At 42.5% G+C, this 26,493-nt stretch overlaps 1 protein-coding gene across 3 annotated transcripts in view; it reads right to left on the minus strand.

Moving 5' to 3' along the window:
* The window catches only part of UACA (uveal autoantigen with coiled-coil domains and ankyrin repeats), an 80,575-nt gene that overhangs the window by 5,612 nt on the left and 48,470 nt on the right, over positions 1–26,493 (minus strand). Inside the window, exons 1-17 of one of the 3 annotated variants that reach the window (XM_073568975.1) lie at positions 16,130–16,466; positions 12,735–12,868; positions 10,182–10,270; positions 9,156–9,220; positions 8,686–8,743; positions 8,518–8,588; positions 8,277–8,383; positions 8,005–8,186; positions 7,884–7,921; positions 6,674–6,733; positions 6,474–6,581; positions 5,577–5,609; positions 5,365–5,463; positions 3,539–3,578; positions 3,413–3,465; positions 381–3,155; positions 14–133 (exon numbers count right to left, since the gene is read on the minus strand). In XM_073568975.1, the coding sequence (XP_073425076.1) occupies positions 14–133; positions 381–3,155; positions 3,413–3,465; positions 3,539–3,578; positions 5,365–5,463; positions 5,577–5,609; positions 6,474–6,581; positions 6,674–6,733; positions 7,884–7,921; positions 8,005–8,186; positions 8,277–8,383; positions 8,518–8,588; positions 8,686–8,743; positions 9,156–9,220; positions 10,182–10,270; positions 12,735–12,868; positions 16,130–16,165 (4,068 nt within the window). In that variant the 5' untranslated portion in view covers positions 16,166–16,466. Of the gene's footprint in view, positions 1–13; positions 134–380; positions 3,156–3,412; positions 3,466–3,538; positions 3,579–5,364; positions 5,464–5,576; positions 5,610–6,473; positions 6,582–6,673; positions 6,734–7,883; positions 7,922–8,004; positions 8,187–8,276; positions 8,384–8,517; positions 8,589–8,685; positions 8,744–9,155; positions 9,221–10,181; positions 10,271–12,734; positions 12,869–16,129; positions 16,467–26,493 lie in introns of those variants that run through there. The other 2 variants (XM_073568974.1, XM_073568972.1) reach the window with 2 other exon arrangements.

Raw genomic sequence — 26,493 nt, forward strand, 5'->3', positions numbered from 1 at the left:
AGTTGGCACTTACATCTAATTGGCACTGTAGAGATTTGATCTGGCTTTGCAGGGGTTCCGTAGACTGGGTCTTCTCAGGGAGCAGGGACAAACTCTGCTTCAGCCTGTCCACATCATTGAGAAGGGACCGGATCTGGCCGTAGGAGGAGAAACATTACGTTAGATCCATGTAGTATATGATATCTATTAATAAGACATGCACGTAAAGATGCAATGACTCCATAATCTTCAGCCACCAGTTTAGACGCATTTCACGTCATTATCGCATGCTCCCGGTACATCATTCTACCTATGTTGTACTGTTCACCAAATGTCATTGGTATAATGGGAAATGTGTACACAGAACTCTACATAATTCACCTACAAACTTCCCGCCTCACCTGCTTGTCTTTGCTTTCCAGATCCCCTGCTGATCGCTGGATGGTTTCCTTCAGACCATCGATTGTAGACTGGGACTGTTTGTGCTTCTCAATGAGATTACCGATCTCTTGTTCTTGACTGCTGCTCTTTTGTCTTAGTTTCTCGCCGTGCCGCAGCGCCTGTTGCAGGTCTTGAGCCGCACGTTTGCTGTCCTCTCTGAAGCGATTGCCGGTTTCCTCAAGCTGAGCCACTCTCTGTTCTAGAGCGGTCTTAACCACACTAAAATCATATTTCTCTCTACTGCTGTCACGTTCCAGTTCTTCCAGATTTTGATGGGTCTTCTTTAATTCCTCGCGGAGCATGCTTGTTTCCTGCTCAGCCATGCGCCATTTCTCCTCCTTTTCCTTTACCTTCTGTTCTGCTGCTGCAGCACTTCTTTCCCAGGCCTCCTTTTCTTCCGCATGCTGTGAACTGGAGACAGAAGCAGCTTTTTGGCTCTTCAGCTCGTGATCTAAGTTCCGGACTTTCTCCTGAATCTTCTCACACAGGCTAACTTTGGCAGTAAGCTCAGCCTCTAGCGTCGCCTTCGTGTTCTTCAATGTGGTTTGCAATTCATTGTGTCGCTCTATAGGAATGTACTTACTGCTGAGACTTTCCTGCATTTCCTTGAGCTTCTTTCTGGCCTGCAGGTTCTCTTCCTGCAACTCATGTTGTTTCTGCTCAGAGTCCATCTGAGACTTCTGTAACCGCTCTAGGCAGCATCGTAGGTTCTCCAGTTCAGTAAGCATGGTGCTTTCTTCTTGCTTTCGAGACATACGTTCTTCAGCAAGGCTACGTTCTGCAATCTCCAGTTCTTTCCTAAGATTTAAAGTTGCCTGCTGCTGCTTGGTAAGCTCATCTTGTGACGTCTGGGTCATACGACGCTGATTCTGCAGTTCAGACTCTATCTCGCTTCTCATTGCCTGGAAGTTTTTCTCCTTCTCCTCAACACTGGTAAGAGGGGCGTATTTTTCAGTAATGCAGTGCTGCAATGTGTCCAACTCTGCTCTCTGTTCTCCGAGAGCCACCTGTAACTTCCTGACCTCCTCTTTTTCATGCTGGTAGCGGGCATGTGCCTGCAGATACTCCTGTTCAATCTGTTCTTTGCATTTCTGAAGCTCTGACACTTTCTTCTCATGTTCTTTTTGGGTCACGTAGTCAGAACCCAACTTTTTCTTCACATTGTGCAGCTGGGACTGCAGTTCTGCATGAGCAGCGGCCTCTATGGAAGCCTGTTCCCGCAGTTCTGCAGTCTTTGCAGTCTCACATTTCAGCTTTTCTTGCAATTCAGTTTGCCTTGTGGCCTCACTCTTCAGCTGTTTCTCCAAGTCAGAGTTCAGGGCAGACTCGCTGTCCAGCTTGGCTTGCAGAGCTGTTTGCGCGGTATCAAGTCTCTCTAGCTCTGCCCGTACCATTGTCATCTCTTTTCTCTCACTTTCCTGCTGTTTCCTGATCCGGACCAGCTCAGTTTTGGATTTGTCTAGCTCAGCAGTCAGTGAAGCAGAAGTCTGCAGATGTGTAGTCAGGGGAATGTGATTTTCCCGCAGATTAGCATTCTCTGACAGAAGAGAATTTGCTTTCTTTGCCTCCTCCTCACATTTCTTGGACACTTCTGCTAGTTGTTTCTCCAGTTCTTTGATCCTCAGCTGCATATCCTTCATATTTTTCTCATGTTCCTCCCGGGGAGTAGTGGATGATTGAAGAAGCATCATGCCCTCCTTTAATGTTTTGCTCTCACCCAGTAGCCGCTCTTGTTCCTGCTCTGCCTTCCTGTTACTAGTCTCCGACTCCACCAATTTCTGGCTTAGTACAGCGATGGTTTCCTCACATGCTCTCTTGGTCTCCGCGTGCAGTTGTGCTGGGACATGCTGACTTCTCATCTCTCCTTTTAAATCCTCAATTTGCCTCTGCAGAAGAATTTTCTCTGTTTGCAACTTTTCTCCTTCCCTTCCAAGTATACCATTCTTTACTTTAAGCTCATCGAACTCCTTCTTGAGCATGTCCCACTTTGCTCCTGACCTTTTCTTTTCTTTGTTGGCATTTTCAAGATCATCTCTAACCTTGGCCAGCTCCTGCTCAGTCCCTTCTAAGCTCCGCGACTTCTCATTTACTTCATTTGTCAGAAGACATCTCATGTTCTCAAACTTGTCTGTGGTGACAGCCAGAGCTAGCTGCTCTCTAGCCTCTTGGGTTCTTCGCTCCGAGCGTTCCTTTTCTTCCTCACACACGGCGAGTGCATCCTGTAAGCGGCGATTCTCCTTGCGCAAGCGTCCATCTTCCCTGCGCAGCTCCTGCACCAGGAGCTCGTTGTGCCGAAGTTGGTTGCGTAACTTTCCGACTTCGGCAGATGCACCTTCGTATTTGGTTTTTATCTCTCGAAGTTGCTCCTGCAGTTCCTCGGCACGAGAGCTGCCACTTAGCGCTTCTTGTGTTAGGTGATCTTTCAGTGCCAAGAAATGGGTTTGCATCTGCTTCACTTTGCTTTCGGAGTCCAACATGCGTTTCTGGACATCGCGGAGTGCTTCTTCTAGTTGACGAATCTGCTTGTCGGACTCAACTTTACTCCGATCCCGCTCGGATACTAGAGCTACACACTCGGATGACCTCCTTGAAAGCTCTTGCTGCAGCCTGAGTGTCTCATCCCTGGCCATTTCATAGTATCGGCGGATGGTTTCTAGTTCCTGGCGCTGGTCAGCATTTTCCCCAGGAAGTTCCAGAGGTCGCAGCTGTGACCTGGCCGGCAGGTGAGCTACAAGCTACACAGAAAAAAAAATAAATAAAAAGTTGTCAAACTACAGTCATTATTGTAACCATCACTAAACAGTTGTATGTCCTTTTACAGATAGTGCAGTTACATATTCCAAATAGGAAGGCTCAGGACTTTAAGGGTGATTTTTCCCCATTTTTTTAACCTAATTTTCGAGAAGTTGTGTTGGATATTGTGCAGGAAACACAGTTGGGCAACAACAAAGTAAACATTGCAGACAGTGTTCAATTTTTTCACACTCCTTACCTGTGGATCAGCGTTCAGAACAAGATTTTGTTTCATTACTATGTCTTCTTTACCTAGAACAAAAATCAAGAATTAGTGACTCAGAGGAGGAGAGATGAAATGTTAGGTATACAAGCTCATACTTACCATTGCTGAAAGGGCTGCTAGGGGCCGAGTGATTTTTCTGCTGAAAAATAGAAAAAAAAAGGGTTAATACTAAGTGTTTATAGGTCAAATATTATTGCCTAGCTCACTGAAAATCATAACCATCTGATCTAGCCAAAGTGATTCTCACAGATCAAAAGGTTGACTTGTCCGGTCTACCTGCCTATGGTTCCAAAATGATCAATTTCAAAGATCACCATTAATAGGTGAAGAGAACCTGTCATGTTAAAAATGGCATCTGATCTGCAGGCAGCATGTTCTGCAGCAGAAATGAGTGGACAGATTGATATACATTTTTCTAGGAAAACTTTCCGTTAATCTTACATGTTACTCGCAGAAAGCCCTGATCTTTATATGCATAGGAGTCCAGTGGGCGGTCCTACTTGTGATTGACAGTCTTTCCTGTATGACGGTGTATGCAGAGATCGTGGTCACACACTGACTGAGACAACTCACTGGACTCCTACATACAAATACTAGGGGTCTGAATGAATAAAACACAAGTTATGAATGAATTACTGAATGTTTACCTGTAAACCTACCATAATATATTATTCCCCATACTTTGATCCACAGATCGGACTGCATGTACAACATGACCGGGTCCCTTCAATAACACAAAGGCCCGGATTCATCATTTATGGGGTTGTTTTTTGTCTTTCTTTGTAGCACGAGCAGATTCTGCACCAAAAAGACTGCACAAAGTCTGATCAATTCTACAAATTAAAAAAATGCTTAGTTTTTCTCTTTTATGCCTTTTTAGAGTAAAAATGCACACAACCCTTTCAATAAGCATTAAAATGTTGCACTTTATTCTTTAAGTGTATAAATAAATCTAGAGGGATTGTGTACTCCACTGGGAGGCTGGAGTACAAGTGTGAAGAATCTTGCAACATTTCGAAAAGTCGTAACTGATGAATTATAATAGAAAGTCTGCAACTATTTCTCAACCATCGGCTCTGAAAACCACTTGCAATAGTTTGGATATCTGGATAATTAACTATGCAGCTATTGGGCTCTGCCATCCCATTGTGGCCTACATCAGAGGCAAACACCCGGAGCCTTTTACCTCTGTGAAGGCATACATTCGCCATTGCTACTCATTGTAAACAAAAATAGAAATAAATACGTTGTACACTATGCACTATAATTTTTTCTCTGCCCCTTAGCATGACAGAGCAGTAAATGATGTTTTACAATAAGTATAGCCAAGCAGACGGGCCTGGCGTATGACACAAGGACACCCTTTCTGGCATCAACTGGGTGCATGGCAGCCTATGGGCGAGTCAGAAGGGAATAGTCACAACATACAACACAGGCGCGGCCAAAACAGAGATGGGAGCAGATACTTAGCTTGACATATTACAATCAGCCCACACACTCACATACCGTGGCCCTCTCCTCAGAGACCAACTTGCAGATAGTGGAGAAAGTTTTCAGCGGCAATATCCCGAGAATCCCCATAACAATAACAGTTCTTCTCCCAGGTTTGATGCCCGTCCGCTCCAGTTTAACCATTAACACACATCACATCCAAGTTACTGAACTTCTGAAGCAGATTATAAGGCCACAGTCCGACGTTCAGTATTTGGTCAGTATTTTACCTCAGTATTTGTTGCCAAAACCAGGAGTGGCTGATAATACAGAAGTTGTGACGTGTTAGGATTATACTTTTTCTCTGATTGTTCCAATCCTGATTTTGGCTTACAAATACTGCACGTGTGAATGTGGCCTTAAAGTCTGTCTCCCGATTGTCCAGCCTTTATACTTTGTCACTTCTTGACACCAGCCTTGATAGTCACGCTCACCTCATAATATCTCAGTTTCCCTCGCAGGTTCTCCATAGTTCGCAGACTTTCCTCAAGTTCCTTTTCTTTTGTTTCCAACAGTGATTTCAGTTCCTCTTTCTGTGATTTTTTTTTTAATAAAAAAAAAAAAAAAAATATTGGGAAAAATAAAAAGTTTATTGAGGTGTAAATGTGTATTGTGACAATGTGTACACCCCATAATGCCATCTTACCTCATTTTCCAAGTCATCGGTCATCATCTGCTCCTGTAATATGAAGCCAATGTAAGTATTCTAGCTCGATACAATGGTCCAGTCCCTCGTCTCTATTACTCGCTGCTCTTGGACACACAGACCCTAACTGGAAACCCCACCTAGTTCCCTTCATAGAGGCCCGGCCACCCCCCAGCAGGCCCAGCTGCAGCCGCTTCCTGCCTCCGGGGCACTTGTTCATCACTTTTACTCCTGTTTTTTTTCCTATGTTACAGTGAGGACAGACACATTAATTCTTCACTTTCAGTGTTTAATAGACGCCCTGTGAAATACAAGTTATTGGGCTGGTGGTGATGACTCTCGCCGTAGACCTACACCCATGCCGCTGTATAAACAGACTATATGTGGTGCTATAAATACAGAATGATTAACACATGACAATAACTAATTATACACTGAAGACTTTTAGAGGCTATCCATTCACCAAAAATGGGGAGACCCTGAACAGGGTGGCTCAGTGGTCAGCACTGCGGTTTGTATGTTCTCTCTGTGTTTGCAGAGATTTCCTCCATAATGGTACGGAGGTTAGAGTTTGAGCCCCAATCTGAACTATAATTATTATTATGCATTTATACAGCGCTTTACATGTGAAAAGGGGAAATATAGACAAGTATAATAAACATGTGTAAGACAAGGGACACACAAGTACATAAGGAGAGGGGACCCTGCCCGCGAGGGCTCACGGTCTACAGGTATAATGATAATTTCCGTAAAGCTGCGGCATATGTTGGTGTCATATGTATATTTTTGAGTAAAATGTAAACTGCTCTTTCATTCTATAAACTACTACTGACAACATGTCTCCGAATTTACAAGCACTAAATTTGCCATGTATGCATAAAAAACAAATAAGTCCACCTGGCTGAGCTGGTGCTGTAGGCCTCCCACTTTATCCAGCAGCGTCCTCTGTTCATGCTGTATTTTCCGCAGTCTCTCCCGTAGATCCTCATTCTCTGCTTCCAAATCCTAAAGGGATGATCAGGAGAACCATGATGCAGCCATTATAACCCCTCACCTTAGCCATACATCGTTACTAAGAATATCATGCTCACACATACCTGAGAGGAGTCTTTTGACTTCGCTGGTGTCTCTTCTTTTGAATTATACTTTGCCCATTTCTGTGTGCATGTAAAACATATGGCGCCAGTTACCAGCTAAGTACATTAATACAATAATTTGCATCCGACGAGACTGGGCAGGAAAATGGGATGTAGAGGTTTGTGACAGACTGGGTGGGAATAAATGTCACTAACCAAAGGGCAATACTGTAAAGTGTTGAGAATGGAGATGATGGTCAGAGCCTGGCCACCACATATAGGAAGAGTAATGTCACACAATTTCCATCCTCGTCGCAATGAATAAGCTTAGCCAAACTTCACATGCCAATAAAGCCTTAATCACAACATCCAGCGCCTTATTAAAAGGGTGTATTGTATACATCACTCACAGAGATGTAGAGGTCTATTAAACCTTTCCTGAAGATGTGGGAATGAAGATCTGGTGATCATGCGGCTTTTATCAGAACATCCTAATTTCATTGAAATACACAATCAGCCTAAAATGGCCCATTATAATGAGCAATGGATTGTATTCAATGGTGGAAACAAATACAGGAAAACTGAATCCAACTAATTCTTGGGAAATCTCAGTGACAAATAGTGATGAGGGAGCATGCTCGGATAAGGTGTTATCCTATCACGCTTGCACATGCATTAGGCTATGTACCCACGTATGCAGAAAATTTTTTTTTTACGACTTGACGCTCTCACGTGAGGTTCTCCCAGCTCTGACAAAATGGGCTGAACTAAGGCGAGAAGGCCCGGCGAGGGTAGGACGCCACAGCTTATCTAATTCATGATGAGCTGTGGCGTTCGCTCTACCCCAAAAATCTTATTCCAGTTGATAACTGGAGAGAGATTTCGTAAGTAGCGCATGGAGGCCCATGTCAGTTGTCAGACAGCTTCATGAATCAGAAGCATCTGAATCCAGCAAGCCCCCTCATCAAGACTGTAAAACTCTGGCCTTGATAAATTGGGTCCCCAAGTCTTTTTGTTTGCTGGGGAAAATATTCTTCAATACATATTTTCCCTAAACCGTGCGCAACTATTTGTGCAGGGAACTGCAACAGACCTTATCCACCTGCACGGTAAGTGCCAGGGATACAAAGAAAAACCAGTAAAGGGGACCCAGCTCTACGCCATATTGCCCGGGTGGCGATATGGCATTACTTTACAAAACAAAAAGGTCTTATTAAAAGAAAATACTCACAGAGCGTAACGACACCATGCTCCTTACAGGTTCTGCCACTGTGAAGAATACAAGCCAAGATTATACTCCACAAGAAAATTAAAATCCTGGAATTTGAGTCACCATAATAAAATGCAGTCACCTCGCGGAGAGCTCTCCACCGCAGTCCTGACGAGGGACAAGATCTCAAGGTTATCTCCAATTCTGCTATAATAGGCGCAGTCATGTCCCAAAGTGTCAACCAGAGAAACATCAGCACCTGCTCTCAGAAGGACTTCCACGGCTTCTCGGCATCCATACTCACAGCCCAGCATGAGCGGGGTCCTGGGGATATGGTCCGCACCATCAGTGCATATACAGCTATATGGAATAGATCATAAATCTACACACACTGAATTATTCCACATCACTCACTTATTTTGCTTGTCCCGGGCATTGATTTCGGCTCCCTTTTCTACCAGAAGTTGGCAAATAGCTGGGCGACACATTTGTGTGGCCAAAGCCAACGGAGTCCTTCCGTCCTAGAGTGCACAAGATGGAAAAAAAAAAAAAGGAGGCAATTCATTTTTGACTTAAATCAAAGTTACAATTTTCTAAGTTTAACTTGGTGGAAAATATAGCGATGAAGGAGAAGAAATGATGTCCAAATTCTCACCAAGTCTGTAGCATTTACTGAAGCCCCATGGTCGCACAGAAGCTGCACGCTGGAACAGCAGTCAGACATGGCTGCACAACAGAAAATGGCATAGATTGAGAATTCAATAATGGACTGACCCTTGTAAAACGGAAGACACCGAGCAGACACTATACCGCGTTCTCTTACCCGCATCGTGCAGCGCCGTCCTGCCCTGCAGATCCACATTCTCTGTTGGACAGTTAAACTGCAGAGAAAATCCAAAGGTAAAATACAATTACTACATGGCCGACATACAATATGAATGAATGAATACATATATAAAATATTATGTACTGGAGAAAATGCAATGGTTTGGTGATCCATAGTGTAAAATATAACACATACTTGGGCACGTGTGACACATGGCACCCAACAAAAAGAAAAAAACATTTCTCCTTGCTGACAGAGGTTCAGTGCAAACACCAGTAAATTAGTCCTAATGTGCTAACCAACATGAAAACTTCCATACACAACACGCTGTATATGATTTGCATTGCAAATTTGTCTAATGTTAAAAGCCGACGTATTTTGATTCACAGTCATTAAAATCTTTCCATAACCAGGTCTGGCAAATGCACAAACCCGTCTATAATCCAGCGCAGTCCTGGGCCACCTACCTGGAGAAGCTTCTGCAGACAAAGGGAGTGTCCATACTTTGATGACAGGTGCAACGCATTTCGCCCTGAGCACAAGAAAGCAAAAACAGAAATTGCTTAAAACAATCTTGCGAGTGAAAATATGCAGAGAATTTACACAATTTCTTTCCAAAGCTACAACATAGTTTGGGTATAATAATTAGAAGTTCCAAAACTAATAAAAAGAAAAAAAATGTAATGAAAAAGAAAAACAGAAAAAAAAAGTTACTTATTCCGATAAGCAGTTTGCTATTTTGCAATAGAAAAGCGGCAAGCTGGGAAGTTTCTGTTTAAAGGAAATGTGTCATCAAAAAATTACCCAATTGATTAAACCAGTTTGGGTTAAAAAAAAAAATGTATTTTTTTTTTAATAGCACAAAAAAATAACTATTTCTATATCTATCTATCTTAAACGGAAATACAGCTCTTGAAATTTTCACACAGGCCGCTATTGTTAGATTAACGCTTCCTTTTGTTTTAGGAAATAACACATGTTCATTAGTCACATCTTTTGTATTGCAGCATCTAATGAGCGTGTGCGATGGTGATTGCTCCCCATGTCAGCTGTGTCATCACCTAAGGTAATTGGTGAATTCTGTGGCATCTGTGTATAGATAACGTCACTTGTCATTGTAATCCTGCCTCTGCTGATAAGATAACTTCTGTAAACTCTTCCTGAAAGGACAGGAAGCACTAAAAAAAAAGTCTAAAAAAAGCCCTAGTGGCCAATTTAAAAATTGCAAGACTTTTTTTTTTTCTAAGTAAAGATCAGAATATGAAAAAATAAACTATAGCTTAAGAGTTTTTAACAATACATGCAACACAAAAAACCTAATTTAAACAGTAGGTGATTATCCAATCATAGCTTCCCTTTAAGCAAACTGCCTCCCAGCTGGGGGGATAACTTCAGCCCCAACTTTTAGACAAGCAAAATATTTTTTCAAAAGTATTAGGAAGGGGGTAAATATTTTATTTCTACTAATGAAATTACCACCCCAGGTAACATACCTGCAGCATCGGGGGCTGTGAGATCGACCCCATGTAAGAGGATAGCGTTCAGACATTCCAGGTGACCCTTAGACGCAACCACATGGAATCTGATAGTAAGCAAAAAATACAATAGAATAAACCTGACGATGCAGATAAGTGCGCTCCACTCCAATGAGAGAATACTGGGTACACAGGATGTACGCTTCCTGCACGCCTTATACACGCATGAATGGAACTGTCCTGCCCAGGTTTATGGACTTGTCATTTACGGGTCATAATCACTGGTGTGTAGAGAGGCTCAGAACCAAATATTAAAAGAAAAACACCCATTAGTGAAGGGAATATTAATACAGGGCAGTTAAGCTGCAGATTTTCTGCCCTGATTTACCGGGAATTGGCCTACAGTGTGGGGTTGCATTACATACGGTAAAATCCACTTTTTGATAACTTCTGCTCAAATTCTGGCCGGGTTCAGATGCCATAGCTCATGGCCCGTTTATAGTTCACTGGATGACCATTTGTCTCCTGACCTGTAATCATAACCCCAAAGGCATCTATGGAGGATGTAAGTTCGGGTCGGGAGATCTATGGTCAGTCCAGGTAATGAGGTTTATAACCGGACCATGAAATACATTCATCTGAACAAGACCTAAAGGTGGCCACACGCACTGGATGAACACCTACTACTAAACTGATGTGTGTTATGTATCCCGTAAGCGGACATGAGGCGAAAGAATGGATTGGACATGTTGGATTTCAACATGCCTCATCCCTTGTGCTTATGGGAGATCTTGAGTAGTCAGATGCGTCTTGTAAGTGGTCCAGTTCCTTCTCCATATTAAGGAAGTATGTTCATCGTGTCTGATGACTTAAGTCATACACGCAGGATAGCCGTTTTGGTTAAGTGTTCAGTGAGCCACCATTTCCCCCACAAACATTTATTCTCAGCTAAGTGTACGTCTTTATTTCACATATAAACACCTAGCAGTGACTGGTCTCCCTGCAGGAACAAAAGGAATTCAGTGTACCCTAGCTAGCCATGACATATCTGATGGTGGTAATGTGTATAGGAGCTTTATGACGGTTTCTTGGCCAATCCTGATTAAATCAAAGTGTTTGCCAGCCAGGAGGATCATTACAGAACATAAAGGGAAATAACTCCAATGCTCGCTCTTCAGAGGACCCGTTAGGTGCTGTCCATAATGGAGAACGATTCCTGAATGTGCAGCACGTGCCTCCAGATGGGTCCTGTTTAGTATCTGCTCAGGGGTTAAATAATCAGGTTTCTGCCTTTCTGCTGCCACCGCCAGATACTCATGGCTCCATAAATGGCCAAGACATTCGTGCTGGCAGAGTAAAGGCAGGAGGACCAGACAATATTGGCTACTAGACTTCGATATGGTCATGAAGGTCACTATAAAATTTAAGCAGCACAAGGATACGAGTGTCACTTTTCCCTAATTTCACGTAATCCCCTTTAAGAAAAATTTCTAGCCTGAACATATAGGGTTTACTAAAGTAACTGCACCAGAGTTCTTCCTCAATATTAGTGCCAAAAACGACCCCCTGTACATGGCACCACATTAATGCCTTTCAGATACGCTTTTCCGTCTCGTTCAGATTTTGAGCCAGACTAGCGCATGCTATAAATTTTTTTCCCCAACGTGGACCATCAATGTAGAGAAATCACCCACGTGTAATGGCCCGATGGCCATTATGGATCCCTGTCCTATATGTGGAGCACACATGCCCAACATAGGCTTGTCTGAATGAGCCCCTACTGTGGTCATCTCTGCCTGTTGCTTGACCACCAGCCAAAATTAATCAGACACTGACAGCCTACTAAGATTTAGGCCTCATTCAGACGTTAGTTTTTCACGTACAGCTGCCATCGTTTTTTTTTCACGGATAGCACTCGCACCTATAGCAGTCTATGGGACTGTTCACGTCAGATTTTTTTTCTTCAGACTAAGTGGCCCATGCAAAATAGCGGAGACATGTTAGATATTGATCCGAGTGTTGGATTAAAATCTACAATACAAGTTTATGGGTCAGTTAAAAAAAATCTGACAGCACTCGAGTGCAATCCATGTGCTGGAGACAGGTTTTTTTCAGTGAAAAAAAAAAAAAAAAAAAAGAAATTTGGTCAATTTTTCACTTATGTAAAAAAAAAAAAAAAAAATCCCTGCATCTGAGTAAGGCCTTGGACTCATTCACACTTGCTAGTTTTTTGTGGGGTGTCTAAAATCACCACAATAAAAAAAAAAATCCAGCTTAGTCTCTTATGAGGTTTAGCTACTGGATCACTGTGGCCAGATATGTACGTCACAAGACCACCGATGTCAGCCATTGTCTGCAGTAGCCATTTAACTACACGGCATCACTAAAGGGGACTAAACAAACCGATGTGACGCCCCTGGAATGGTGGGGCGCTTAATCAGGCAAAATTCACTTTTTTTTTTTTCTTCTTTTATAACATTTTCTCTTTTTAGGCAAATCTGATGACATTTTGGACAATGATGTCAGACAAAAACGTATGTAATAGTTGTGAATGACCGAAGTGAAACTTACGCCGAGCGGCCTTCCAAATCTAGCTTGCTGGGATTGACACCCTTCTTGGAAAGGGTGGACGTAATTTTGTCTACATCTCCCCTCTCGGCCGATCTCATCAACCGCTCATCATACTTGTTCCAGTCAGCAGTTTGCTAAAAAAGAAGGAAAGGGAATATCAGATTTCTATTATCAGTCATTATGTGCTATATTTTACCAAGAAGATTAGCCACCAGCCATGTATGTTCTTGGCTAACGCCAATCTAAGGATGTCCATACACATTAGATAATTAACAGGATAATTACCTATTGGTGTATGTGGTGTCCGGAACATTAAGCAGGCTGACAGGCTAACACAAGTTATTATTTATTATTATAGCGCCATTTATTCCATGGCGCTTTACATATGAAAAGGCATATACATAATGAAGTTTTGATAAATCTGAAAAATTGTCCTTGCAACCCTACTTTCTGGTCTCTCATAGAAATATTCTTATACTTATTAAGTTGTGTTCACACTGAGTTTTTTTTTCCCCACAGGAGTTTTTGGAGCAGAGACTCTACAACCGTCCAATCAAAACTTGTGGTTTTTGACGTTTCTCTCCCAAAAGCTCCTGAAAAAAAAAATACTGTGTGAACAAATCCTTTGTGTTTGGCAGTTTCTGCAGCTTTCTGAACACACTATTAGGGTACGTGCACATGTAAGGTTTTTGTCAATAATTTGTGTGCGTGAAAAAGAAAATGCAGCTCTGTCTCAGAAAACTGACTGAGATTTCAGACACCTCACGCACATGTTCATGCGGGATGTCAATTCTCTCAGCGTTCTTTTTGCACAATTTTTCACCCATTATAATAATTAGGAAAAAAGCATAAAAATCACACACAAAAATGCATTTTAAATGCAGAGTTTTTCCTGTCAGGAGCCACGTTTTTTGATGCAGAAATGTCTGCCAATACTCGACGCGCACGTACCCTTCCTTCTGATTTTCTAGTGGCTCATTTCGAGGTCAGCGATCCGCCTGCCTGTCTCTGGTTTTTCTTTCCTCCTCCAATTATATCACCAGACACAGACAAGGTGACCCAGAAAAATCTAAAATATGTGACGATCTGTTCAAACATCTCTTGAAATGACTTCTAGTGTATTGGCAGCGCATCCATTGCTTCACACTATCTCGGTGAGCTGCCAAACTATGCAACATCAAATTATAGGATTACACCCAAAATCATATTGTTGTGGCAAAAGCAACATGGAGACTTGCGAAATACAGGTCACCAGTTACCCAGATAAGCTTCCAATGTAATGAATCATGTATAGTAATCGCCTCCTCATGACAGAAAAACAGCCGTGTCATACGTGAAGCCCCACAACATTCATCTGTTCATTTACAGAGTAACAAAGGCACATTATAAAAGCTGTATTACGGCCATAATCCCTTGAAATCCCATAGACCCACCTTATACTGATGAGGAGGGAGGCCCAGGTAATATGGCTGCACAATTGTATTTTTTTAAACTTATTTTAAACTGGCACTTAAAAGGGTTGTCTACCTTTGGGGGTAATATTGTTTTTTTGCAACTGTGTTTCATAAACTTTTTTTGCACAGTTTGTCGTCTTTAACCTCTGTGTTGCACTGTATACGCTTGGCTGCAGAATGGGTTAACTGAGAGGACATTAGTGAGCTCATTCTGAAAGGGCAGATCAGTGGTTAGCACTGTTACTTTGCCCTGCTGGGGTCCTGGGTTCAAATCCCACCAAGAACATCTGTAAAACATCTGTAAGGATTTTGAATGTTCTCCCCGTGTTTGCGTGGGTTTCCTCCGGGTTCTCCAGTTTCCTCCCACACTCCAAAGACATACTGATAGGGAATGTAGGTTGTGAGCCCAAATGGAGACAGTGATAATGTCTGTAATTGTGGAATTAATGGCATAATAAATTAAAGCGTAATAAATAAGTTTGTAACTTTATTTGGCTTGGTTTTTTCCCCATCTGATTTAATGACCACAGAAAACATGAAAGTTTAATGTGTTAAGAACCAAAAGAACTGCGACAAATCCAAACTGTGCCAATTCTTAACGAAACCCAATTGTAAAAACATTTTTTTAGCTCCAAATACATGCATTTATAAAAAATTTCCCAGAGGTGGACATCCCATTTTAAAAGACCTAATAAAGCAATATTTTAGGTGCTCACATGTATATTAGAAAGCCATCATTCCTATATTATTAACCCAATTGTGGCTGGATGTTTGTATCTATATGACCAGACCTAAATACAGTAAACCAAAAGCGATCACTTTACTTCGCAGAGTAATGCAAAACCGGCTTCACAAGGAGCATCTATAAAGAGTGGCAGAAAGACCTGACAGGGGATTTTTCTTGTCCCACCATCATAGTTTTCTAATTTTAGCATTGGTTATAGGATGTGTATACACACTGTCACTTATACACTTCAACACTAGAAATACATATTTTATTTTTCCCCATGCCCAAATGCTGTGTATGAATGAAATAAGTACAATCCCATTGGCTTTGATGAGATACTTTAAAGAACCAGTGATTGATGCAGAGGAGTCTCACAACTCTACAGCTACGACTGTAGTACCGAGGTCTGCACAGCAAGACCACAAGTCTTTACAGGTGGACCATCCCTTCACTGGACAGGTGCAATCATTCCATCCCGAATCTGCCTTCAAGACCTGCACAGACCATAAAGCTGTGTGCACACGCTGCGGATTATGTGCGGATTCATCCGCGCGGATTTTGTAAAATCCGCAGGTGAAACCGCAGGTCAAAAGACCTGCGGTTTTACCTGCGGATTGCTCTGCGGTTTTGCCCTGCGGTTTTTCATCTCCTCAATGGAGGAGATGGCAAACCGCAGGAGAATCCGCAGAAAGAATTGACATGTCAATTCTTTCTGCGGATTGAAAACCGCAGATAATCCGCGCGGAAAATTCCGCACCGTCTGCACTGCGGTTTTTGATTCCCATAGGGAATCATGGTACTGTACACCGCAGCAAAAACTGCTGCGGGTCCGCAGCGGCCAAAACCGCTGCGGAACCGCAGCAAAATCCACAGCGTGTGCACACAGCCTAACGCTGGGAAATGTGACCCATTTGCTTAGTGCATGCACCACAAGGATTAGTAGTCACACTATACCCGCGCGCCCACTCACAGTATATACAGATGTGTGTTGCAGAGGAATATTTCCACTATATACAATGAAGCAGTCCCTGATCTAAACAAGTGGTGAAATTAAACTACAGAAAGTCCTTGCACAATAACCAATTCACATAAAAGACAATGCTCAGATAAACAAAACAGAGTTGCTAAGTGCCTCTAGAATGGGACTATTAGTGTTAGTGACACGGTTGACATTTTGGACAACCTCGTACATCGGTTTTTGAGACCAAACTTACCTTGTGCTTAGAAGAACAGGTAAACCAGGGGGTCATCCTGGTCCTCCCCAGCTTCGGAGCACAATTACCAGGCTACACAAGGATTGCCGGTGGTCCGCCACACTGCCCTGAACACACTATGCCAACATCCATCTGCCCCAAATATAGGTGCCCCCCTTCCTGCCCAGAGACAGGGGAGCACAAGCGGTCATATCCCAATCATTGCTCGCCTGCTTCTTCGCCTTTGTAGGACTTGGAAGTTCTTTGTGATGTTGCGTCCCCACCTCCTCAGCAGTCCGCTGTGCCCCTCACTCTACTCACACAAATAGTGGCTTCTCCTAAATCGCTCCCCGGGTAAACACAGCGTCTCTGGCCTTTATCCCAGGGGGAGGGTTGCTCTATTTTTTGCCTTGGAGGAGGTGAACAGCTGAGATAGTGAGGAGGATCTGTACACACATGCCCTGCATTCCCATGTACTGAGCCATCCGGCCTGCCTCATAACTCAGGGCAGGGAGCATTACAATAACAATTACAGCATTGACACTGGGCTTTGTCCCCCTGTCACTGACAGATAATCACAGCTCCGCAACTTCCTCCAACATCACAAGGCAAAAAGTCTATTTCTAGGAAGCACAAAAGCAATTTTTCTTAGAAATATACAAATATAAAACTACTTCTACCATTTATGGTGAGACGCAATGGGTCATCCGACAGCAAGCAAATACCGGTATTTATAAGAAGCAAATAAGGTTTTTTTTTCCTGTTACTTATTCTGCTCATCTTTATTGGACATGTATGGAAGGTTACAACACATTCTGGGCTTATTCGTATTGATAAGTGTGGACAACATGGCCTACATGTGAACAGATCCAGAATTCACACATTAAGGAGCATCCAGCCCTACATAAACCATGACACAAAAAGAATGCATATAAAAAATATATTCCTTTTATTAATCACCACATAAAACTATAATAACCATAGTAATAATAGATGAAGTGGTCCGTTTTGGGAGACAAACAAAAATCTGTCCCAGAGCCACTCACAATCTAGACACAGTACAGTACACCATATAGGAAAATATTCAAGGAGAAAAGTAATACCATAGTAAGGAGAACCACAAGATCTGACAAAACTGAAATTCAGTATTAAAGCATCACCCTGCCACTAATAATACATTAAATCCACAAGGATCCCATATAAACAACAATTTGAACAAATTATTAAACAACATGTATGTCAATACCTGGATAAGAATGAAGTGATTAAACAGAGTCAGCATGGGTTTCTAACTAATAAGTCATGTCAGACTAACTTAATTTCCTTCTATGACGGTATCACTGATTGGGTGGATCAAGGAAATGCTGTAGATATAGTATATCTTGACTTCAGCAAAGCATTTGACAAAGTCTCTCATACAATCCTTATTGAAAAAATGACTAAGTATGGAATGGACAAGGCAACTGTTAGGTGGATTCATAACTGGCTTAGTGATCGGACCCAAAGAGTGGTCGTAAATGGCTGTACATCCAGTTGGAAGAATGTCTCAAGTGGGGTACCACAGGGCTCTGTCCTGGGCCCTGTATTGTTCAACATCTTTATCAACGATTTAGATGAAGGAATTGAGGGTAAACTGATTAAATTTGCTGATGACACAAAGCTAGGAGGGATAGCTAATACTAGAGAAGAGAGAGAGAGGATTCAAAAAGATTTAAATAAACTGGAGAAGTGGGCAGCAACTAACAGAATGGTTTTTAACAGGGAGAAATGCAAAGTACTACATCTGGGCAATAAAAATGAAAAAAGCATATATAGAATGGGAGGAATAGGGCTAAGTGACAGCACATGTGAAAAAGACTTGGGTATACTAATAGATCACAGACTGAATATGAGTCAACAGTGTGATGCAGCAGCAAAAAAGGCAAATGCAATTCTAGGATGTATTAACAGAAGCATACAGTCTAGATCACGTGAAGTCATTATTTCCCTCTACTCCTCTTTGGTCAGACCTCATCTGGAATATTGTGTCCAGTTTTGGGCACCACATTTTAAAAAAGACATCAACAAACTGGAGCAAGTTCAGAAAAGAGCGACCAGAATGGTGACCGGTCTGCAAACCCTGTCTTATGAGGAAAGGTTGCAGGATTTGGGAATGTTTAGTTTGCAAAAGAGAAGACTGAGAGGAGACTTAATAGCTGTCTACAAATATCTAAAGGGCTGTCACATTGTAGAAGGATCAACTTTATTCTCATTTGCACAAGGAAAGACTAGAAGCAATGGGATGAAACTGAATGGGAAGAGACACAGATTAGATATTAGAAAAAACTTTTTGACAGTTAGAGTGATCAATGAGTGGAACAGGCTGCCACGAGAAGTGGTGAGTTCTCCTTCAATGGAAGTCTTCAAACAGAGGCTGGACAGACATCTGACTGGGATGATTTAGCGAATCCTGCTTTGAGCAGGGGGTTGGACCAGATGGCCCAGGAGGTCCCTTCCAACTCTACGATTCTATGATTCTATGATTCTAAACAGGAGAAGAGAGTCCAATGCAGGGTGACAGAACTATAGGGAAAGAGTAAATGTGGTTGCCCTCAAGTAATTCTCCCTTAAAGTGGCGGTGCAGATTAAAGTGCCTTTTAGTGCTTACCCATGTGGGTGAGTGTCCGTCTCCAGGAACGTGCCTCGACGCAAGTTTCGCCGTATTGTCACCCTGCATTGGACTCTCTTCTCCTGTTTATATGGGATCCTTGTGGATTTAATGTATTATTAGTGGCAGGGTGATGCTTTAATACTGAATTTCAGTTTTGTTAGATCTTGTGGTTCTCCTTACTACGGTATTACTTTTCTCCTTGAATATTTTCCTATATGGTGTACAGTACTGTGTCTAGATTGTGAGTGGCGGTGGGTGTCGCGGTCCGGTCCAGCGCCTCCCATCTGCTAGCGATGAGGTCCTCCTCCTCACTTCTGCCTCGGCTCCTGCGCAGGCGTACTTTATCGGCCCTGTTGAGGGCAGAGTACTGCAGTGCGCAGGTGCCGGGAAACGTTAAAGAGGTCCAGCGCCTGCACAGGAGCCGCGGCAGAAGTAAGGAGGAGGATGTCATGCTAGAAGATGGGAGGGACCGGACCGCATCCGCGGGCGAGTATAATCCAACTCGTTTTTCTTATCTTTCAATTTACATCGGGTGCTTATCTACAGCATTACAGAATGCTGTAGATAAAACCCTGATGGCTGTGGCTGCATCTTATAAGCCAAAAATGGGGTGACAGATTCCCTTTAATGCCAGTCTTATCAAAGAAAAAAAAGGTAAGGATAAATTATTTGAGCCAAATCTATTAAATCGCACATACTTCCAAATAATTTTGGTATATTTTTACTGTCCTATAAGGTTCCAAAGAGTAATGTAACTCTCCAATGTGCAAATGCAAATTTGCAATATTTTCTGGACTAAGACATTGAAAAACTGGAGCAAGTTCAGAGAAGAGCGGCCAGGATGGTGAGCAGACTTCACACTATGTCCTACGAGGAACAGTTAAAGGATCTGGGAATGTTTAGCTTGCAAAAAAAAAAAAAAGACAGGAGACTTAATAACCACCTACAAATATCTGAAGGGATGTCACAATGTAGAGAGATCATCCTTATTCTCATGTGCACATGGAAACACCAGAAGCAATAGAATGAGACTGAAAGGGAGAAGATACAGATTACATATTAGAAAAAGCTTTTTAACAGTGAATGTGATCAATGTGGAACAGGCTGCCACGAGAGGTGGTGAGTTCTCCTTCAATGGACGTCTTCAAACAGAGGCTGGACAGACATCTGTCTGAGATGGTTTAGTGAATCCTGCATTGAGCAGGGGGTTGGAAACAATGATCCTGGAGGTCCCTTACAACTCTAGCATTCTATGATTTTAGGCGAGTATGGGGCAGAAATGGAAAACTTTGAAAAATTTGCAAATTCATATGTTTTGAACACTTTGAAACTTTCTGGTACTCCATTTACGGCCAAAACTGAACGGCTGGATACATGTTTGCTTCATATTGCACTGAAAGCCTAAGATCCCATCCTAGGTCACACACTCGATGCTAAATGTTACATGTCCCCTAGATGTCATCTTCATATAAACACACTTTTGCTCAAAAACTTAGGGGTGGGGGTAGAGGGGTCCAATATAAGGATTGCCAATGATTCCTATCAAATATGCTTATTGCCCTATTGCAAAGATATCTGTATACAACAGCAGTTTGTTGTCTTGGATCACAAGGCCATTCAATGTCTCAGAGATAGGCCCAATAAACAAACTGGTCAAGCTGAAGCCTCTTGGAGAGTGTCCATAACTCCCCTTCCAAATCATCTGCCATTCCAGTGCCAAGACTCTGGCAATTCCATTGCATCAATGACGTTGTGTACATCATTCACAGTCGATGCTGCAGGACTGGTTGAACCACTGGAGTCAAATGGTCATTTGGATCCAGCCAAGTGTCATGGCTTGACATGTTCTAAGCAGAAACCAAGTCAGCTTGAAGCTAGTCTTAGGCTGGGATCACATCTGCATCATCATTCCTTAAAAGTGAATCTGTTGCCAGGATTTTCCTATCTCATCAGAGAGCAGCATGATATAGGAGCAGAGACGTCAATTCTAGTGATGTATCACTTACTGGGCTGCTTGCTGTAGCTTTGATACAATTATTGCTGCAGATCTATCAGTTCTCTGAATTCTGAGCTGTGTGTAACTCTGCACACAGCAGTCTTTAGCGTCTTTCTGTGTGCACTGTGCATAGGTAGGAAGCTGCCAATCAGTAGCAGGCATGGCATTATACAGAGATCATAAATATGGAGGACTACCTGGCAGCAACTTTACTAGTCGTATAGTGATAATCTCCTGCTGATAAAACTACAGCAAGTGGCCCTGTAGATGATTTATAACTGGAAACAGGGTCTCTGCCCATCCCTACATTATGCTGCTCTCAGATTAGGTGGCATAAACCTGATGACAGATTTAATTTAAAAACATCCAAATATTGGGTCCTTCAAATCGCAGACACCAACCGCAGCTAACGGATGTCACTGATTTTCGGTAGGTTCCCTCTTCATGAGGTTTACCATTTTACTGCATACCACACAGTTTTTCCAGAACATATAAGAGAAGCTGGGACACCAATGATGCGGGTGTGACCAGATCAGCTATTTGTACTACAGAACAAAGCTCCATGACTGGAGGAGGTTTCCATGTCCAGTGATTCCCATGAGAAGTCGCTAGATCGGCCATTGTGATAAATAAAAAGAATTCCGTGTAGGAAAATCTCCCCCAACATTACAGCCTTATCTTACATACTGCATCGCCCCAAGTACTGGAAACAGTTATTTTTCTTTCCCAGAATTTCCCATTTGAAAAATAATTTCCTCCTCTAGATTTCTTGGGATTTGCAAGGTGAAGTCTTATTTATAGTGAAGTTCTGGAGGCCCATTGTACCTCCAAGAGAAAAAAAACACCTCAGAGGAGAAGTACAGCTCAGCCCTATGTAAGGAATATTGAGGGAGGATAACCAGAGGGACAGCCGAACAACCAGCGAATTGATAAGACGAGTATCTCGCAGAGATCTGTCTGGGGTCAACCTTCAACTGTGTGTAAATCTGACCGCCAATTACCTACTATTTTATTATTACTAGCTGAAGACCCCTGGCGCTGCCCAGGCATAGTAACTAACTACGGTTACGGTTAGTGTGCAAAGCTGAGAGTACAGCCCCACCCACGCCGCATAGCCACATTCACCATTATATCCCACATCGTCCCGTCAACCAGAGCTACCGGACTACTACCCCTAATATTCTATACCGTCCTGTCAGCCAGAGCCACCGGACTACTAATATCCCACATCATCCCGTCAGCCATAGCCACAAGACTACTACCCCTAATATCCCACATCATCCCGTCAGCCAGAGCCACCAGACTACTACCCCTAATATCCCACATCGTCCCATCAGTCAGAGCCACCGGACAACTACCCCCAATATCCCACATCATACCGTCACAGCCGCTAGACTACTACTAGTACCCCTAATATCCCACATCATCCCGTCAGCCATAGCCACTGGACAACTACCCCTAATATCTCACATCATCCCGTCACAGCCGCTGGACTACTACCCCTAATATTCCACATCATCCCGTCACAGCTGCCAGACTACTACCCCTAATATCCTACATCATCCCGTCAGCCAGAGCCACCGGACAACTACTCCTAATATCCCACATCATACCGTCACAGCCGCTAGACTACTACTAGTACCCCTAATATCCCACATCATCCCGTCAGCCATAGTCACCAGACAACTACCCCTAATATCCCACATCATCCCGTCACAGCCGCTGGACCACTACCCCTAATATCCCACATCATCCCATCAGCAAGAGCCACCGGACTACTACCCCTAATATCCCACATCGTTTTTATATATATATATATATATACACACACACACACACACACACACACACATATAGCAAAGCTGGGTGTAGAGCACCGCCCACTCCGCATAGCCACATTCACTATAATATCCCACATTATGCTGTCAGCCAGAGCTACCGGACTACTATCCCTAATATCCCACATCGTCCCGTCAAAGCCAGTAAAAGTAGAATAGTGAAATTGCACAGAAACATAGTTCACTTAGATCCCAGGTCAACTTGTAATTTGTCCAGCTGAGATGCTCATGGATGTACAGCATCTGTATGCAGTATAGTATCATATTTAATGGGTTATGGGAAAAGCATTACGTGTTATATGGGTATATTCAGGTGAATTATTGGAAAGTAGCACTTTAAAAAAACTCACAGCATCAGAGCACAGTAACACACAAATAATGCATAAAGGTTTCTGAGAAAATGTTAAATCCACATGACATTTACAAGGGAGGGGTGATTCATTTCTGTCATGCGCTCGCTGCTCCTTTCTGGGGGGCAGACAATGGCTGGAGCTTATGTTCCTGGGGATGCTAGATTTCTCCCACCATGTTAGTGTCTGCTGAGGTGTTGTCAAGTGGGAAAACTTGCGCATAGTAACCAATCACAGCTCAGCTACTTTTAAGGCTAAGTGCACACGTACCGGAACTCTCGCGGAAATTACCGCAAGAATTCCGGAATTCCAGTCCGCGGGAAAATCGCATTTTAAATTCCCGCGGAAAAACTAGCATTTTGCAAGCGTAATTAGCTTGCAAAATGCTAGCGTTTTCCAAGCGATCTGTAGCATCGCTTGGAGAACTGATTGACAGGTTGGTCACACTCATCAAACACAGTGTTTGACGGGTGTGACCAACTTTTTACTACTGAGGCCGCCTATGCAGCATCAGTAGTAAAAGATAGAATGTAAAAAAAAACAAAAAAAAAAAAAAACAAAAAAAAAACGGTGTTATTCTCACCCTCCGACGTCCCGCGCATCCGTTCCCAGTAATCCTTTGCGAAAATGCCCGCGATGACGTCAGTTCTCGCGGGATCGCGACGTCTCGCGGTAATTCGCGATGACGTCGTGCAAATGACCGCGAGACTTCGCGATCCCGCGAGAACGGACGTCATCGCGAGCATTTTCGCAAAGGACTACTGGGACCGGGAGCGTGGAGAGAAGCGGGAAGGCTGCGCGGGACGTCGGAGGGTGAGAATAACAATATTTTTTATTTTAAATTCTATTTTTTACAGGGATATGGAACCCAAAGCCCGGAGGACAGTCTCCTCTCCTCCGGACCATGGGTACCATCCGCAATTGTTCTGCTTACTTTCCGCATGTTGTGCACAGCCACATGCGGGAAGTAAGCGGAACAATGCATTCCTATGGGTGCGGGATCGCCGCGATTCCGCAAATTAATGAGCATGCTGCAGTTTTTACCGCGAAGCGATTCCGCCGCGGTAAAAACCGCAGCATTAGCACAGCATTGTGGAATCCCATAGGAATGCATGGGATGCTTATTTTTCGCGGCAAAATCGCGCGGTTAAAACCGCCACGGAAACGCGAAAAAACCGCCACGTGTGAACTCAGCCTAACCAGTTCTGGTGAAATGAGAGATGCTTAGTGATTGGTTGCAAGGAAAACTGTTGGTCATAGCAACCAATCACAGCTTAGCTTCTTTTGAACAGCTCTGGTGAAATGAAAGAGGCTTGGTGATTGGTTGGTGATACACTGATTTTTATATATATATATATATATATATATATATATATATATATATATATATATATATATATATATATTTTCATTTACCCCGTTACTCGGAATGAGACTGTTCTTTTCAAGTTATCACAAAGCTGCTCTGGAAAATTATTTGCAAAAGGATATTATACCAAGAGATGAACGGATCAAATTATTCCCACCCTAAATGTAGACGATACATCTTTTACTTCTAGATGAGAAGAAACCCTGACCAAATGTTCACAGACTCTGCTTTAGCACCTCATAGGCTCTGGCAACAAAACACATAGAGCTAGAGAAAGATATTGAACTGATACGTGATAAGATACAACATACTCCAACGGTGGAAGATTGTAAAATCTTTCATACCACCTTAGAAGAAGATCTTGGAAAGTGGGAGATAGAAATACAAAAAATGAAAAAGACATTTCAACACGATTTGAAATATTATCAATCAAACCGGATATATCGTTGGAATTTCAAGGTCAATAAATCAGGAGCACGTTGTGTATCTGAATCTAGTTTATCAACGGTATTAGATGGAGAATGTGGTGGACGCTTTTTAGGCAAATGTTCAGGGCCGGAAGAAGAGGAGTCTCACCAGAATGCTATGTCGGGACAACACTCCAGAACTCCAGTGACAAACAAGAAAAAAAAAAAATCATCACACTTACAATTTCAGAGACAAGAGACCAAAGAAAAATGGAAGGTAATCAATCTTTCAGATCACAAACTTACTAAGTCCTTTTCACAGGCTGAAAAATTTGGCTGTATTACAGACCTTAATTGCACAGAAATGTATTTACGAAAAACATTCTTGTCCCGATTTATTCCATTTTACCACAGATACAGAAAGACAGGCCCTTCTTGATCTAGAGCCTCTGGCCAGTGAGCATGAAGAGGATGACCTGCTGGGTCACCCTCCAATACACGTGCATCTCTATCAGCGATCGCGGGTCTTTCCGCCCTTGTCTGCCTGCCAACAAGCTAAAAATTTTATTTAAGTGGTTAAGGAAGAGTTCTCTTATATAGATAGCAAAGTATATAATGACAACTTGACATACCGGTATTCACAAAGGAGTGTCATCTAAAACTATTAAGGATATTTTGATCAAGCAGGCAGACAAGGGTGGCAACATTGTGCTTTGGCTATTGTTATGCTGTAATGTCTATTGTCTGTCCAAGTCCCCTCTATAATGTAAAGTGCTGCGCAATATGTTGGCGCTATAAAAATAAATTATTATTATTTGGCCAATACAGATGTACTTAATGGAGAGATTTACACAGCTAGATGTTCCTCTATGATATGAATGTCTTACATCAAACCCCCTACAGAGATATAAAGGTGAACTTATTGATATACGTAAAAGAGGTTAATGAAGAAGAAATTTCAATCAAATTCAAATAATGTCTCATCCATGAACATCCTATTACGCCTACTCTTTATCTTCTCCCTAAGGTTCACAAGGACCCCTAAACCCACCCAGAGGACCCATGGTGTTGGGGATGGGGTCTGTGTGGACATATATGCAGATAAATTGATCATTACATAAAAAAAAATTGTGTGGAAACGCTTTCATCATATGGTATATCATTCTCAGAAGATTAGATGGGCAGAATTTGGAAGAAGACATGTTGATGGTCACAGTCCCTATATATCATGACCACGGGATGAGAGCTGCTAATTTTTTTCTTAACATAACTAATCTCAACCAACATTTGATTGAATTTATCATGTCTCTGTTGCATTTTACATTAACTCATAACTTGTGTTCAAAGACTGCCCCTTCCTACATGCTCCAGGGAAAGGCGATGGGGGAGACTTGTGTGCCCTCGTACGCCAACCTTTGTCAGGAACTGTGAGGGACGTTGTCCTTGATACACCTGGCCAAGAAAGCCTCATCTCGTGGTCACGTTACAGTGCCTACAAGTAGTATTCAGCCCCCTGCAGATTTAGCAGGTTTGATAAGATGCAAATAAGTTAGAGCCTTCAAACTTCACACAAGAGCAGGATTTATTAACAGATGCATAAATCTTACAAACCAAAAAGTTATGTTGCTCAGTTAAATTTTACTAAATTTTAAACATACAAGTGTAGGTCAATTATTATTGAACCCCTAGGTTTAATATTTTGTGGAATAACCCTTGTTTGCAATTACAGCTAATAATCGTCTTTTATAAGACCTGATCAGCCCGGCACAGGTCTC

This window comes from Dendrobates tinctorius, unplaced genomic scaffold (genome assembly GCF_039654945.1).
Source record: "Dendrobates tinctorius isolate UK_male_01 unplaced genomic scaffold, ASM3965494v1 ptg000022l, whole genome shotgun sequence".
Classification (NCBI taxonomy): domain Eukaryota; kingdom Metazoa; phylum Chordata; class Amphibia; order Anura; family Dendrobatidae; genus Dendrobates; species Dendrobates tinctorius.